The sequence below is a fragment of the Echinops telfairi genome, unplaced genomic scaffold (genome assembly GCF_000313985.2).
Source record: "Echinops telfairi isolate 266 unplaced genomic scaffold, ASM31398v2 ScPeMD7_443;HRSCAF=831, whole genome shotgun sequence".
In the NCBI taxonomy this organism is placed as follows: Eukaryota; Metazoa; Chordata; class Mammalia; order Afrosoricida; family Tenrecidae; genus Echinops; species Echinops telfairi.
The window spans coordinates 13,151,048-13,165,313 of record NW_022104341.1 but is presented as its reverse complement, the minus strand read 5'-3'; the positions used below and the strand labels follow the sequence as shown (position 1 = coordinate 13,165,313).

The window sequence follows — 14,266 nt, the reverse complement described above, 5'->3', positions numbered from 1 at the left end:
CTGAAAATAGTATTAAAAGGTATTTTAATTTAAAGTTTTAATTACTTTGTACATTAAAATATCTTTTAATACAGATTTAAAAAAATTTAATTGTTACTTGGAACTCAAAGTTTGAAAACTAGTGGGTCAGTTTATTCTTAAAGTCATCTTAAATGTTACCATTTTCTGATCCTATAGTTTACCCTTCCCTCAACTTTTATATACCCCAAGAGAAAGAAAATCTCATATCAAATGTCCTATAAATCAAAGAGTCTTATGGAATTTAGTGGTAGTGCAAATCAGAACAAAGTAGGTTATGGCTGCAATCACTAAACAAAACTAAAGCTCAGTGGTTTCAAATAACCAAGTTTATTCCTCATGTTTATCCCAAGTCAAAAACTCTTAATATCAGTCCTTTTGCAATCTGTCACAGAAACTTTGTGATGCTGTTGATAAAGATACATACTTTAAAATCAAAGAGGCTCTAAAGTAAAACATATTACTTTTACTTGCATTTATTAAGTTGCCAAGACAAGTTACATGAGATTACTGAATTCAACCTGATAAAAGTGTACAATTTATCTTCATGAAGGAACATCAAGAGATTATGTTCAATAATATTTTTATGGGTAAATATAGGATCAACAGTAGAAACAATAACCCCCCAAAAGTAAGAGTTTTCTTTGGAGCAAGGTTTGAAAAATCAGAAAAATAAGTTTTAATTCTTCTGCAACTATCTAAACTTCTTAATACTAGCCAAACAAGTGTCCAGAATATTTCATATACAATATGAATATTATTTTATTTTCATAATAGTCCTGTAAAGTAGATAGATAGGGCTGAATAATGGAGCCAGACATTTGGTTTTGAATTTCAGTCTCAACATTTCTTAGCTCTCTGACCGTGGACAAAATTATTTAATGATTTAATGTCTCAATCATGATCCCATCTTGCAAGATCTGCATGTGTGTATATGAAGAATACGCATGATTAGGATGGAAATGACACATAGCGACACTCATACGTATAGTGATTATTTTGAGCTGGTTCCCCTGTTCCTTTTCCTTCTTTTGTAGCCCTCCAACATGTGTGGATCTGAGGGGAAGCAAATGAGGGCTGTCACAGCTTGGGCCTCTCCTTTCCGTTTTCTGTATGCCCTTTTCCTGTGGAGGAGAACACACGCAAGGAGAAACATGGAGGGCACAATTTCACAGCTCACCTGCTGCGAGCAGTGACACTTGCATCCCTCAGGATAGGAAGTCCCCTTTCTTTACCCCCTCCTCCTTCCTTCCTTCCTTTGCTGCCCTACCAACCACCCTTACCCATCCTTGGACTCTCACCTAGCCACAGCCTTCAAAATCTGCTTCTTTTGATATGAATCGGTTTTCCTACGCTTGTTTGCTTGTTTTTTCTCCTTTTATAATAATGGCGTCATGTAGTATTTGTCTTTATGTGATTGACTAACATTTCTAAGCACAATGCCTTCCAAACTCATCCACGGCTTGGGGTGTTTGACAGTTTCATTATGGTTTCTCAGGGATGTATAATATTCCATTGAAATGAATAATATTCTATTGTGTGTCTATCCCAGAGTTTGTTTATCCAATCATGCACAGATGGGAATTTTGGTTGTCTCTATCTTTTGTTATGATAGAAAAAGCTGTGATACACATGTGCATATATCTGTTTACATTTGTTGTTTATATCTTTGGGGTATACACTGGGTGGAGAAAGGCACAGTCACATGGTATTTCTATCCACGTTTATGTGAGGACTGCCATGTTCTCTCCGTCTGTTCCATCCTGCAACCCCACTAGCATTGTGTGAGTCTTCCAATCTTTCCATACACGTCCCAGCATTAAAAAAGAAGTGAAATTTCTATCAGTATCGGTAAGAGGTGATAGCTAGTAAATTTAGAATTTTGTGTCTGTCTTATCGCTAATAAATGTGAACATCTCTTCATACAATTGGCTGCCTACATGTCATATTTTGTGAATTTTCTACCCATGTCTTCTGCTCACTTTTTTTATTAGACTATTTCTGGTTTTCTTATTAAAGTGTTACGATTCTTTATAGATTTTTTATCACATGTATTATTGCCAAAATTTTGTTCATAATCTGTGGGTCCTCTTTTCACTCTTTTGATGAAGTCTTTTGATGTACATATTAGTTGTTATTTTTATCAATAATACCATAATTATTGTTTTCTAAATGAGTAAATCCATAGGCTAAATGCTGATTTCTAAAGTTTACATAATAAATGGCCAACTTGGTATTCTAAGTTAGAGTTTGCTGTTTTAGAGGTTTTGTTCATCATTCTGGGAACATTTACCTTATTTGAGTATAAACTACTATTATCCTATGTTGATCTGTGTATTTGAGGTTGTTTAGCATAAGTGTGTTTTCCTGCATATAGACATAGTCAAAAGAATTAGTTGAGATAGAAGAGGAGTTTATAGAAAGAAAAGAGCACAGAGAAAGTAAACAACTGAAGAGCTCAAGTGGAATTAGAAAAGTGATCAGAGCTGAAGTGGAATTAGAAAAGTGATCAGAGCTAAAGTGGAATTAGAAAAGTGATCAGAGCTAAAGTGGAATTAGAAAAGTGATCAGAGCTAAAGTGGAATTAGAAAAGTGATCAGGGCAGCAAATTGAGCAGGAGAGGGAAGAAAATGATTCACTCAGGACATAGGATGGGTAGTGGCCAATCTGGTGCCACCGCGGAGCTCAGATTAGACTTTTGGGCAATCAGATTTGAAGAACTCGGACAAAGCTGTAAGAGGACATATTGAAAGGAAGAAGATCAGAGAAAAATCCCTGAACTCCTAAACCCAGGGTTTTTCTCTCCAGCTGATGAGGAAGAAATATCACACAGTAAGTTTTTGATTTTGTTTTTTTAAGTAATTCAAAGACACAGAACTGTGTGTTTGAGAGATTGCTTATCTAAGCAGGTCAATGTGGTAGGCTATTTTAGTGTTTTCTGAGTATCATATGACTTCTCTTCTTTCAAAAGCATATGTCATATGACTTGATATAGTTCTAAGTTTCACAGTCTATTTTAGGTTTGTTGATTACTCAAATGTCAGTGTCTAGCAGCACAAAATGTACTGTGGGTGTTTTAAATGTGCTTGTGTGTTGCCATAAAATGTTTCTCAGCTTTTAGAAATGGGGCAGGAGACCTTGATTCTCTATGCCTTCATTCCTCTAACCTGCACATGTAAATTATTATCCAGAACTCGGGTTCTTTCTTTTTTATATTTTTTTGGCTGTGGGGGCCCGAGTTGATAAAGGGTGAGGAAATACTATTTTAAGAAAATTTTATCCAGTACAGTGTAAATTCAGAGGAAGTATATTTTTCAGAGAAAGAAACCACCAATTTGGCAAATCCTATCGTTCTGGTGCCATAGTGGGTCCCGGGTTGGATTGCTATTCTCTTGGCAATTTAAAACAAGCAGCCTCTACTCGGGAGACCGATGAGGCTCTCTACTCTCTTAGACTCACAAGGGCCGTTCCACTCTGCCCTATCCGGGGCTTATACTTTGGAATACGCTCCATGGAAGTGAGTTTGGTTTGAATTTTATAGTAATAATACAACCTAACACTCTAGAAAATAATAAATTGCAAACAATTGGAAGTCATAAAAGTTAAAGGGGACAGACAACCGAAAAGTGGGTGAAGGGAGACGTCAGACAGGGCAAGATATGACAAAATACCCATTTATAAACTATCAAGGGCTCATGAGGGAGGGGGGAGTGGGGAGGGAGGGGAAAAATGAGGACCTAATGTCGGGGGTTTAAGTGGAGAGAAAATGTTTTGAGAAACGATGTACAAATGCGCTTTACACAATTGATGTGTGTATGGATTGGGATAACAGTTGTATGAGCCCCTAATAAAATGTTAAAAAAAAAGAAAAGTTAAACTACTTGCAGATAAAGATAAATGACAAAATAATGTGCATTTACATGGCATTAAGTACTTTTCATTAATAATTTTAATTATATCTCTATTTATAGATTCATAGCTTTAAGGAATATTTCTTTGTGGATAAGATATTGTGAAATATTCTATTTAGTATTTTTAAGGATATCCAAGACAACTGTTTTGCATCCAACAGTAACCATTAGAACTTTACAGTAAAAGAAAATTTCCTGTCTATAGGGCTATCCAGGAAATATAATATGTTAGCAACAAAGCATTAATATCAATGTTAATAACTGAGTAGCTTCTATTAGGAGAAGCATTATAGGAACTAGACATAAAACAGCTATTTAAAATCCTTTTTGTTTTTGATGCTAGAAATGCCAGGATTTTGTAGATTTTGGTGTATAAGATATGAATATATTTTGTTATTTTAATACATCTTCTATGGGGCTCAGAGCTGTATTTATTACATCTTCATTTAGCTCCAGTATGCTGGGATTCTTTGCTTAATTAAAAATTTCAAAGTATACATGCAAGTATTTCCTACTTTTAAAAATGTTTTATGATCCATTGTGAAAAACATGGATTTAAAAAAATGTTATTAAGAGAATAGTTCAAGATTTCACTAGCTTGAAATAGCATAATAGCAACATTATAGGAGCCAAATCAATTAAGTTATTTACTGTACTCATGCACTGAGGTAACACCTTTATTTGCATTGTTTCACTTAGTCATGATAACAACTCTGTGAAGTAAATACTACTTTTCAACCTCTGAATAAATAATTTTAGAGAAGTCACTTTATTTGCCAAGGTTATAAAACTGATAAATGGCAAGGTCAGAGTTTAAACTATGGTTTGTCTAACTTATTGGATCATGTCCTTAGCCACTACATTTTAATATTGAAGCAAACATCGAGTTCCAATGATGCCTCTCTTCTCCTTTAACCCTTTACCAGCATTTCCCTTACCATTCACTATGGAGGATGTGCTGCCACTTGTCTGTCAGTTTGTCACACTGTCGTGGCTGTGCATAGATGTGTTGCTAGAAGCTCTATCACTGGTATTTCCAATGTGAGATGGGTCCCCCCGCATGAACGTGTTTCAGCAGAGCTTCCAGGCTAAGTGCAGACTATGAAGAAGGAGTAGGCTGTCTACTTCAGAAGATTTCGTCACTGCAAACCCTATGGCTAGCATGGAGACCCTGTCAGATACTGAAACCCTAATGAATAGAAACAGAAGATTGTCAGAAACAGTGCCAGAAAATGAACTCCTCAGGTCAGAAAGCACTCAGAATACAACTGAGGAAGAGCTGCCTTCTCAAAGCTGAGTCAATCACCTGAGCTCACACAGGTAAATCCTGTAGAAAGAAGTAAAGCCTTCAGGATCTTCCTTTGCCGAGGGAGTACAAGAAACATCTGTAAGCATATTAATAAATGGCTGTTGGAATGTATGAAGACTGAAGTAATCAAAAATGAAATGGAATACATAAAAATGGGTATTCTAGCTTTAGTGAGCAGAAATGATCTGGTATTAGCCAGTTTGAAGCAGAAAACCATATAGTTTACTATGCTGGTAATGACGCAATCAAGAAGACTGGAGTTTCAGTCATCATCAAATTTTATCTTGAGCTACAATGCGCTCTATGAAGGATAATATCTATCCGTATATAAAGAAATCCAATCAGGGGTGGATAGGGAGGGGAAAAATGAGGAGCTGACACCAAGGGCTCAAATAGAAAGACAATGTTTTGAGGATGATGGCAACAAATGCTTGACACAATGGATGTATGTATGTATTGTGATAAGGGTTTTACGAGCCCCCAATAAAATGATTTTAAAAAATCTTTATAGGAGTAGAAAACCTCATCTGTCTCCTGCAGGAGTGGCAGGTAGTTTTGAACTGCTGATCTTGAGGTTAGCAATACACACACATACACATAAGAAAAAAAAGACTCGAAAGAGATATACTAACATGCCATAAAGGTTATCTCTAGGTTATGATTATGATTCTTTGTGTTTTCCACATTCTCACAACATCGATTTATTATTGTCTAATAAGCACAGGCAGTGGTTACTTTCACATTGGGCTGCTAACAGAAAGGTCAGCATTTCAAAACCTCCAGTTCAGGGAGGAAGATGAGGCTTTCTAGTCCTGTAATGGGTTGCAGTCTCTGAAATTCTGAAACTGTGAAGCAGATTATTGCATTCTTTGGCCTTGTTTCATGTTTAGGAAACAATGACAAAGAGATTTACTCAATTTTCCAAGGTCATATCACTTGAGTAACAGGAAGGCAGAACCTAAGCCCCATGACATAGTCTCATGTGCTCCCATACATTTAACCTTACCTTGGCTAGTGGCAGAAAGGAACTCTGTACAGAAAGAAGCAATCCTTAAGGCAACAACAATGGGAACAAGAGATCTAAAATCTATCGTGAGGAGGGTGTAAAACACCTGGTGGGGTTTGATCAAGTGCAATGTAGCGGAGAGGAATTGCTGAAAGGCGAATGAAGGTTGAACATGATAGTGGGACAGGAGGAAAGTAAAAGGAAATAAAGGAAAAGAACTAGGAGGCACAAGACATTTATAAAGGTATAAATATAGGCATGTATATATGTAAATATATTAATATATACCCATAGGGATATAGATCTATGTACATATATTTATAGGTTAAGTATCAAGGTAGCAGATGCATATTGAGCCTCTACTCAAGTCCTCCCTCGATGCACGAACACTTTGTTCTAATAACTTGGTATTCAGTGATGCTCATCTTCCCAACAGGATCACTGAAGACAAAATGGGTGTTTAAGCATATGTGGTAAAGAAAGCTGATGTTACCCAGCTATTAGAATATATAGTGTCTGGAGTCTTAAGGCTTGGAGTTAAACAAGTGGCCATCTAGCAGGGAAGCAACAAAGCCCACACGGAAGAAGCACACCAGCCTGTGTGATCACCAAGTGGGGAATCAGATATCAGGCATATGGATACAAATGAGGGGGGTCAGAGTGGAGACTCAAAGTCCATCTGTAGACAATTGGACATCCACTCACAGAAGGGTCATAGGAAGGGATGAGCCAGCCAGGGTGCAGAAACAAAACACACAAAACATTCTCCTAGTTCTTTAATGCTTCCTCCCTCCCCACCCTCTCCCACTATCATGACCCCAGTTCTACCTTACAAATTTGGCTAGACCTAAGCATGTACACTGGTACAGATAAGAGCTCTTGGCACATGGAATCCAGGATAAACCCCTCAGGAACAATAGTGGGAGTAGGGATACCATGAGGTAGGGGGAAGGTGGGGGAGAGAAGGGGAACCGATCACAATGATTGACATAAAACCTCCCTCCCCAGGAGGACGAACAACAGAAACATGGGTGAAGGGAGACAGCAGATTGTATAAGATATGAAAATAGTTTATAATTTATCAAGGGTTCACAAGGGTAAGGGGGAGGGAGGGAAAAAAGAGGAGCTGATACCAAGGACTTAGTAGAAAGATGTTTTGAAAATGAGGATGGCAACACATGTACAAATGTGCTTGATACAATTGATGTATGGATTGTTTTAAGAGCTGTAAGAGCCCCCGATAAAATAATTAAAAACAAACAAAGCAAAAAGAAATCCAATCAACACAACTATTATTCCAATTGATGCAGCAACAACTAAAGTTAGTCATGTAGAAATTGAAGAATCTACCAAAAACTTCAGTCTGCATTTTTCAAACACACAATTAAGATGCATTGATGATTATTGGTGACTGAAAGGCAAAATTTGGAAACAAAGAAAAGAAAGAGTCTTGGAAAATATGGTCTTAGAAATGAACCAGGAAATGATATGATTTTGCAATAATAATGGCTACTTCATTATCAATACATTTTCAACAACACAAATGGCAACTACACACATGGACTTTCTCAGCAGAAATGTATAGAAATTAAATTGAGTACATCTGTGGGCAGAGGTAATGCAGAGGTAAAATATCAACAACTTATCCAGGCCAGAGGCTGACTTTGGATAAAATCATCAACTGTTCACACGTAAGGACAAGTTGAAGTTGAAGAAAATTAAAACATGTCCACGAGAACCAAAATATGACCTTGCTAATATGCCATGCAAATTTCACAGAAGACCTGATGAAATGTTGGAAGAACATCATATGAAGAAAGCAAAAGGTCATTAAAACACAAGAAAGAGAGAATAGATCAAAGTGAATGATGGTAAAGACTCTGAAACTCGTTCTTAATCACAATTGCAATGTTCAAAATCATATGGCTAAAATATTGAAAGATGCAGCAAGCATCAAACTCAGAAAGAAAACACAGAATCACCGTACAAAAAAGAATGTGTTAGCATTCTGTTATTCCAAGAGGTAGCGTGTGAACAAGAACCAATGGTCCTGAAGGAAGAAGTCCAAGCTGCACTGAAACCATTAGCCAGCCACAAAGCTCCAGGAACTGAAGGAATACCAAGTGAAATGTTTCCACAGGCGAAGGACTCAATGGAAGCACTCACTCATTTGCATCAGGAAGTCTGGAGAGACCAGTTCCTCAAGAACATACAACTCTGTTAAGTGGAAAGAGGAGGGCCCTCAATGAGATGCAGCGTCACAGCAGCTGCAATCATGTGCTCAGGTATAATAGTTGTGAGGATGGTGAGGATTGGCTGGTGTCTCCTTCTCTTGGACTTAGACTCACCTTGGATTGAAACAGACTGGATATCACATAACAACAACAACAACAAAGAGTGTATGAGGGTGTACTCATCCTGGTGGTGTAATGGGTTAACAATGAGTTAGAATTCACCTGCAGTGTTAGGAGGGAAAGATGAGGCTTTCTATTCCAGTCAAGATGTATAGCCTTGGAAACCCAAAGGGGCAGTTAGTTCTACTAACTTAGTGCCCTCAGGGGTCACTAAGAGTTGGGTTTGACTCAATGGCAGTGAGATGGAGGATACGTACAAACGATTTATTTTGTGTTTCTTAACATTTCTGTAGTAAGAAGCCCTGCTGGGACAGTGGTTAAGAGTTTGGCTGTTACCAGTAAAGTGTGACTTGCCTCTGTAAAGCTTGGAAACCTCAAGGAGGCAACTCTACTGAACCTCTAGGGTTACCATGAATCCAATTTGACAGCAATAGTGTTGCTTTAATTTATTGACCTATTGAAACAAACGTTGTCTCCCTGTTTACTGGCATCTCTTTTGCTTCCTCTTTTTCCCTCATTTACATAGACAAACACTGATTGACTCTGCTCAATGCCGTAATTTCCTATTCAACAGTGCAACCAGTGCGTATTGGCCCATAAATACTATTTGCTGATGAATAGCATCTGTTCTGATTAGTCAGTGTCTGTGCTAAATTGCTTGTAAAACATTTTGTGTTCCATTTTGAACTATAGCTGTTTGTTGAAAACTTTCAAATTACTCCCTAAATAATATGCTTTTATTGATTACTTTACTTCTATTTAGGTTTAAAAGTGTGCTTCACACTTAGTCATGTCTCAAAATCAGTCCTTAGTTTCCCTAAACCAAGTTTGCTTCAGGATTGCATTGTTAGTGATATTGACATTGTAATACTTCCCCTCAAATTTTAAATTGGGAGGTTCCCTTAACATAACAATGATATCCTTTTATAATTGCTATTTTATATGTGTGTAGGGGTGTTTCTTTTATTACTTAGCATTTCTAGAACAATAGAAATATAATTAGGACTACATAGAACATTTTATTGTTTTTCTTTTTTTAATGGTCAACACTTCATCCTTTATTATTATAATGCTATCACATCTTCTAATTGATGACATTAAAAAATCATTTTAATGGGGCTTGTATAGCTCTTATCACTATCCTTCCATCAATCCATCCATTGTATCAAGCACATTTGTCCATTTGTTGCCATCATCATTCTCAAAACATTTTCTTTCCACTTGAGCCTTTGGTATCAGCTTCTCATTTTCCCCCTCCCTTCCCTACTCTCTCTCCTCATGAACCCTTGATAATTTATAAGTTATTATTATTTTTTCATGCCCTACACTCACCAATGTCTCCCTTCACTCACTTTCTGTTGTCCATCCTCCCCGGGAGGGCGTTATAAGTAGAGCATTCTGGTTGGTTGTTTTTCTAGCTGTATTAAAAGAAGTAGAAAAAAGAAATGGGGGAAATACATTTTAGTAAGTCAAATGTGCCCCTATGCATTATCATCTCAGTATGTAATCCATGTAAAATTATTAATGATTTTTATACTAAATCTTAGAAATACAAAGTGTACTTTGTTCTTGTAATGAATTATTTAATGTGACTTTTAGCCAAAGTTTTTAACTCCCACCAAAGAGAGAAGCTATTGATAGGATTCGCCCTTGAGTAATAGTGTTTAGGATTCTCTGGAATGTCATCTTTCTGTGCATAAGATGAACCCTCTGAGAATCAGGAGGAGACATCTCATTACTAGAAAGAGCCAGGAATGGAGCATGTCTTCTGGACTTGAGACCCCTGCACAGTGAACCTCCTGGATTCAGAAGGCAGCTATACCAGCAGAGGAGCAGCAGCAGAACCAGGAACCAGAGCATAGAACAAAGTGGCTGACTTTCCAACCCATTGAGCAAATGAAGATTTATGTAGAAGGCCGGTTTTCAGTATGGTGTGCCTCAGGACACTTAATTGGGGAAGGTGGGCTTGCTGACCCACAAGCTTGAACTGAATGTCTTTGGTTTGAGACTTCTAGCTGAGTGGTTAGGCAGGTCTGAAAGAACTTTGTAATTTTTCCTGATAAATATCCGGAGCATTTTTCACTGGCATTACAACTTGTTAACTTCCTTAATAAATTTTTTAAGCATGATTTTTCCCCTGTGACTTCTAATATCCTATTTCAATTGATATTAGAACACAGAGAAGTAAAATAGAGATCATTGATTAAGACAACTCGGGTCTTATAGCACATTAAGCTCTGAGTAGTGCAATACTGCTAGTGACTGCCATATTGAACACTACAATTCTAGAATTCAATCAGAAACACTGGTGTAATATAGATAATATCACCACATAGTCATACCTACTATTAAATTTTGGCTTTGTGGCTTAATATAGGAGTTAGGACAATTAGCTCAATTTTTTCTAGCTCAATATACCTTAATTTCTTCATGTGTGCAATTTTCCCCCCACAAGGACTAGCGTTTAATTATTACACAGTTTTTGGCAGAGTGTTCATTTGTTTTAAGAAGAATCAATAGGAACATAACCCATGTCATTTCAACATCTTTCACAATACCTAGCATGAAGAGATTGTCTGCCGGAATCACTGATTGAGTATGTAAGCCCTTATGCCTGTCATTTTGCTAGACGTTGGAGATCACACCTGAAATCTACATTCAGGACACCTGGTCCAGAATAGGTTTCCTTAATTATTTACCATGTGTACTTTATTATTTATAATGTAAATAAAACAGTTGAATAATGTGATATATGTGTTTAACTTGCCACATAGAAGAGGTGTTATTAACTAAGCCCTGGTAGAGCAGGATAAATTTTACAAAGACGTTGCTTCCACTGTAGCTGGATGCCAACACTCACAAGGATGGTGGAAGGGAACCCTACAAAGAACGAAAACTCCTGGGAAGATATGAAGGTCTGAAATGGCTTTTTAAATTCCAGGGCATTTCTAGTTTTCAATGGATAGGACGTCTCATGTCACTTGGTATACTGAAGAAGGGAAAAAAGAGAACATTAAAATGGAGGAATTATTAAAAGCTATAGAACTCTTGATATCCTTTGCCATAGCTGGTTCTTCATTTTCCCTCATTTTAACAAATGGTATCACTGCCAAAATCTGTCCCCATAAACCTATTGCCTGTTGACATCTGAAACATGTTCGTGTCACACCTGTGGTCTGTTCCCCCCTCGGGGGCACCTGCTTCTTTCCCGGACTCCTAGAAAAATCCTCTAACTGATGTCTCTGCCTCTATTCTTGCCCTCCTTTAATCCAGTTTCTTCATAGCAGTTGGAGGGATTTTATTTAAAAGTATATCAGAGTATGCCACCTTCTGTTCTCACAGCCTCAATAGAACTTTCTTTTTCATCCTTTTCTACAAGATGCTCCATGTTCTGGTCTACCTCTCCTGTCTGATTCACCTCATTTTACTTGTACTTCAGCCAAATTGAGGTGTGTGCGCAAGCTCCTTAAATAATTTAGGCAGTTTCCTACCTTGGGATTTAATCTTTGCTACTTTCTCCCATCTAAGAAGCCCTGGTGCCATATTGGGTTATGTGTTGGGCTTCCATTTGCAAGGTCAACAGTTCAAAACCACTCGCCACTCTGTGTGAGAAAGACAGAGTTTTCTACTCTTGTAAGCAGTTACAGTCTGGGAAACTCACAGGCACATTTCTACCCTGCCCTAAAGGGTCACTATGGTCAACATCAACTCGATGACAGTGAGTTTGTGAAACTCCCTCCAGCCACTTTGTTCTTTCTCTGATTTTTAAGTGATGAACTCTTCCTAACCTTTCAAATAACTGCTGGAAATCATATCATTAGATATGTCTTCCCTGATGATCCTGTCAAAAATACACTGTCCACGAAGTCATTCTGTTACTGCCCTATTATTTCATACTAGTTTCCCCACCCCAGCCTTTCTACTCCTGTAATGATTTGTTTTACACTAAAAACTAAACTCGAGTTTTTAAACAAAATTTTTACAGCTTTATTGAGATACCTACACATGCCATATGTTTTATCTATTCAACCTATAATGTTTAATGGTTTGACCATATATTGACATTATTGCTATCTCAAATTATTTTATTAGTACTGTGGTTTTCATTCAAGGTTAGGCATTAGGCTACTAGGCCCAAGGTTGGTGACTCAAAGTCACCCGCCACTCTGAAGGAAGAAGACGAGACAGTCTGCTGCCATGAATATTGACGGCTACGAAACTCTAGGGAACAGTTCTACTCTTTCTTATAGGGTCTCTATGAGTTGGAATTGACTCGATGTATTTATTGTTATTATTATTATTGAGTTTGAATATTCATTCATGTAATAAATAATGTAAACATCTTTGTTCCCATCATTCACAATGCTGCAGAAAAAAGTAGACAATCATAACTTGTATGGATGGATGGATTGCATTTTCCTCAGCTGTGCTATTAGTCTTTTTGTGAGGGTTTAATTTAGAGAAAAAGAAAAGGGATACAAATTCATTTCTTTGGTGTTTTATCGTGGTCGAGAAATATTTGATCATAGAGGTGAAAACCTACTGTTGAAATCATTAAGCATCTTGCTTGAAGTCAGAGCTAGGGTAGTCTGTTTCTCCAACTCATGGGCATTTGATTTCCAAAAATGTCCAAATGAAGAAATTTAAGTCCCTAAAATTTGGGTGAGAAACAATTGAATGCCCTGTTTCAATTTGAAATAGAAATAGTGCAAACATTTGAAAATAAATATTTAAGGCAAAATCTTCACCGGCTCATTATTATTTTCTTTCTATTGAGTCAAGGACCTCAGTAGCTAGGTGTAATCCAAATTAAATAGGCTATGGATAAGGACTGTTTACATATATATAATACCAGATGCTTGAAAAATCTAATATTCCCTCAATAAGAAAAACATTGAGTTTGGGAAGGTCATTTAGATAATTTCCTGGGAGGTTTTATTGCTGTTCCTCACCTGTTAACATTGCTATTTATCATTCTTTTCAGATTATGAATAAATGGTTTCTGGTCTAAATATTTATTTATGTGAACATTTACTTTGTAAAATATACTTCTTGCAGGGATATAAATAGCTGCTGGAAAGAACACTGTTGACTTCAAAGCGAAATGAAGTTCTTTTTATTACTGTCAGCCATTGGGTTCTGCTGGGCTCAATATGCTCCGCACACCAAACCTGGGCGGACATCCATTGTCCATCTCTTCGAGTGGCGCTGGGACGACATTGCTCTTGAGTGTGAGCGATACTTAGCTCCCAATGGATTCGGAGGGGTTCAGGTGGGTACTGTTCACAGTATGTATTAGAGAGTTCAGTCTGTATCTGTGAAGCAAGATAACTTTTCCCCCCACATATACTCTAAGTAAAACAAGTTTCTGATGAAAAAATCAGTATTGGTAGTTAATTTATTTTGATAAGTTCTTTTTTTAGCAGAACATTTGAATGTGCTATTAACATTTTCAAGTGGTTGAAATAAATGTAAGTATGTATGCTATGGTTCAGAAATAATTTTGTATTATCAATTAGTTTCTAGCACATTTAATGACAGAAAGTAAGCCATCATTTAATACTTACTAAGATCATTTTATTTGTAGATATCTCCACCCAATGAAAATGTTATAATTAATAACCCTTCAAGACCTTGGTGGGAAAGATACCAGCCAATTAGCTACAAG

At 37.1% G+C, this 14,266-nt stretch overlaps 1 protein-coding gene across 1 annotated transcript in view; it reads left to right on the top strand.

Annotated features, from left to right (window-relative positions):
* Positions 1–14,266, top strand: part of AMY2B (amylase alpha 2B) — a 23,948-nt gene that overhangs the window by 565 nt on the left and 9,117 nt on the right. Inside the window, exons 2-3 of the mRNA XM_004699555.2 lie at positions 13,657–13,870; positions 14,186–14,260. Coding sequence (XP_004699612.1) covers positions 13,703–13,870; positions 14,186–14,260 — 243 coding nt within the window. The 5' untranslated portion in view covers positions 13,657–13,702. The remainder of the gene's footprint in view (positions 1–13,656; positions 13,871–14,185; positions 14,261–14,266) is intronic.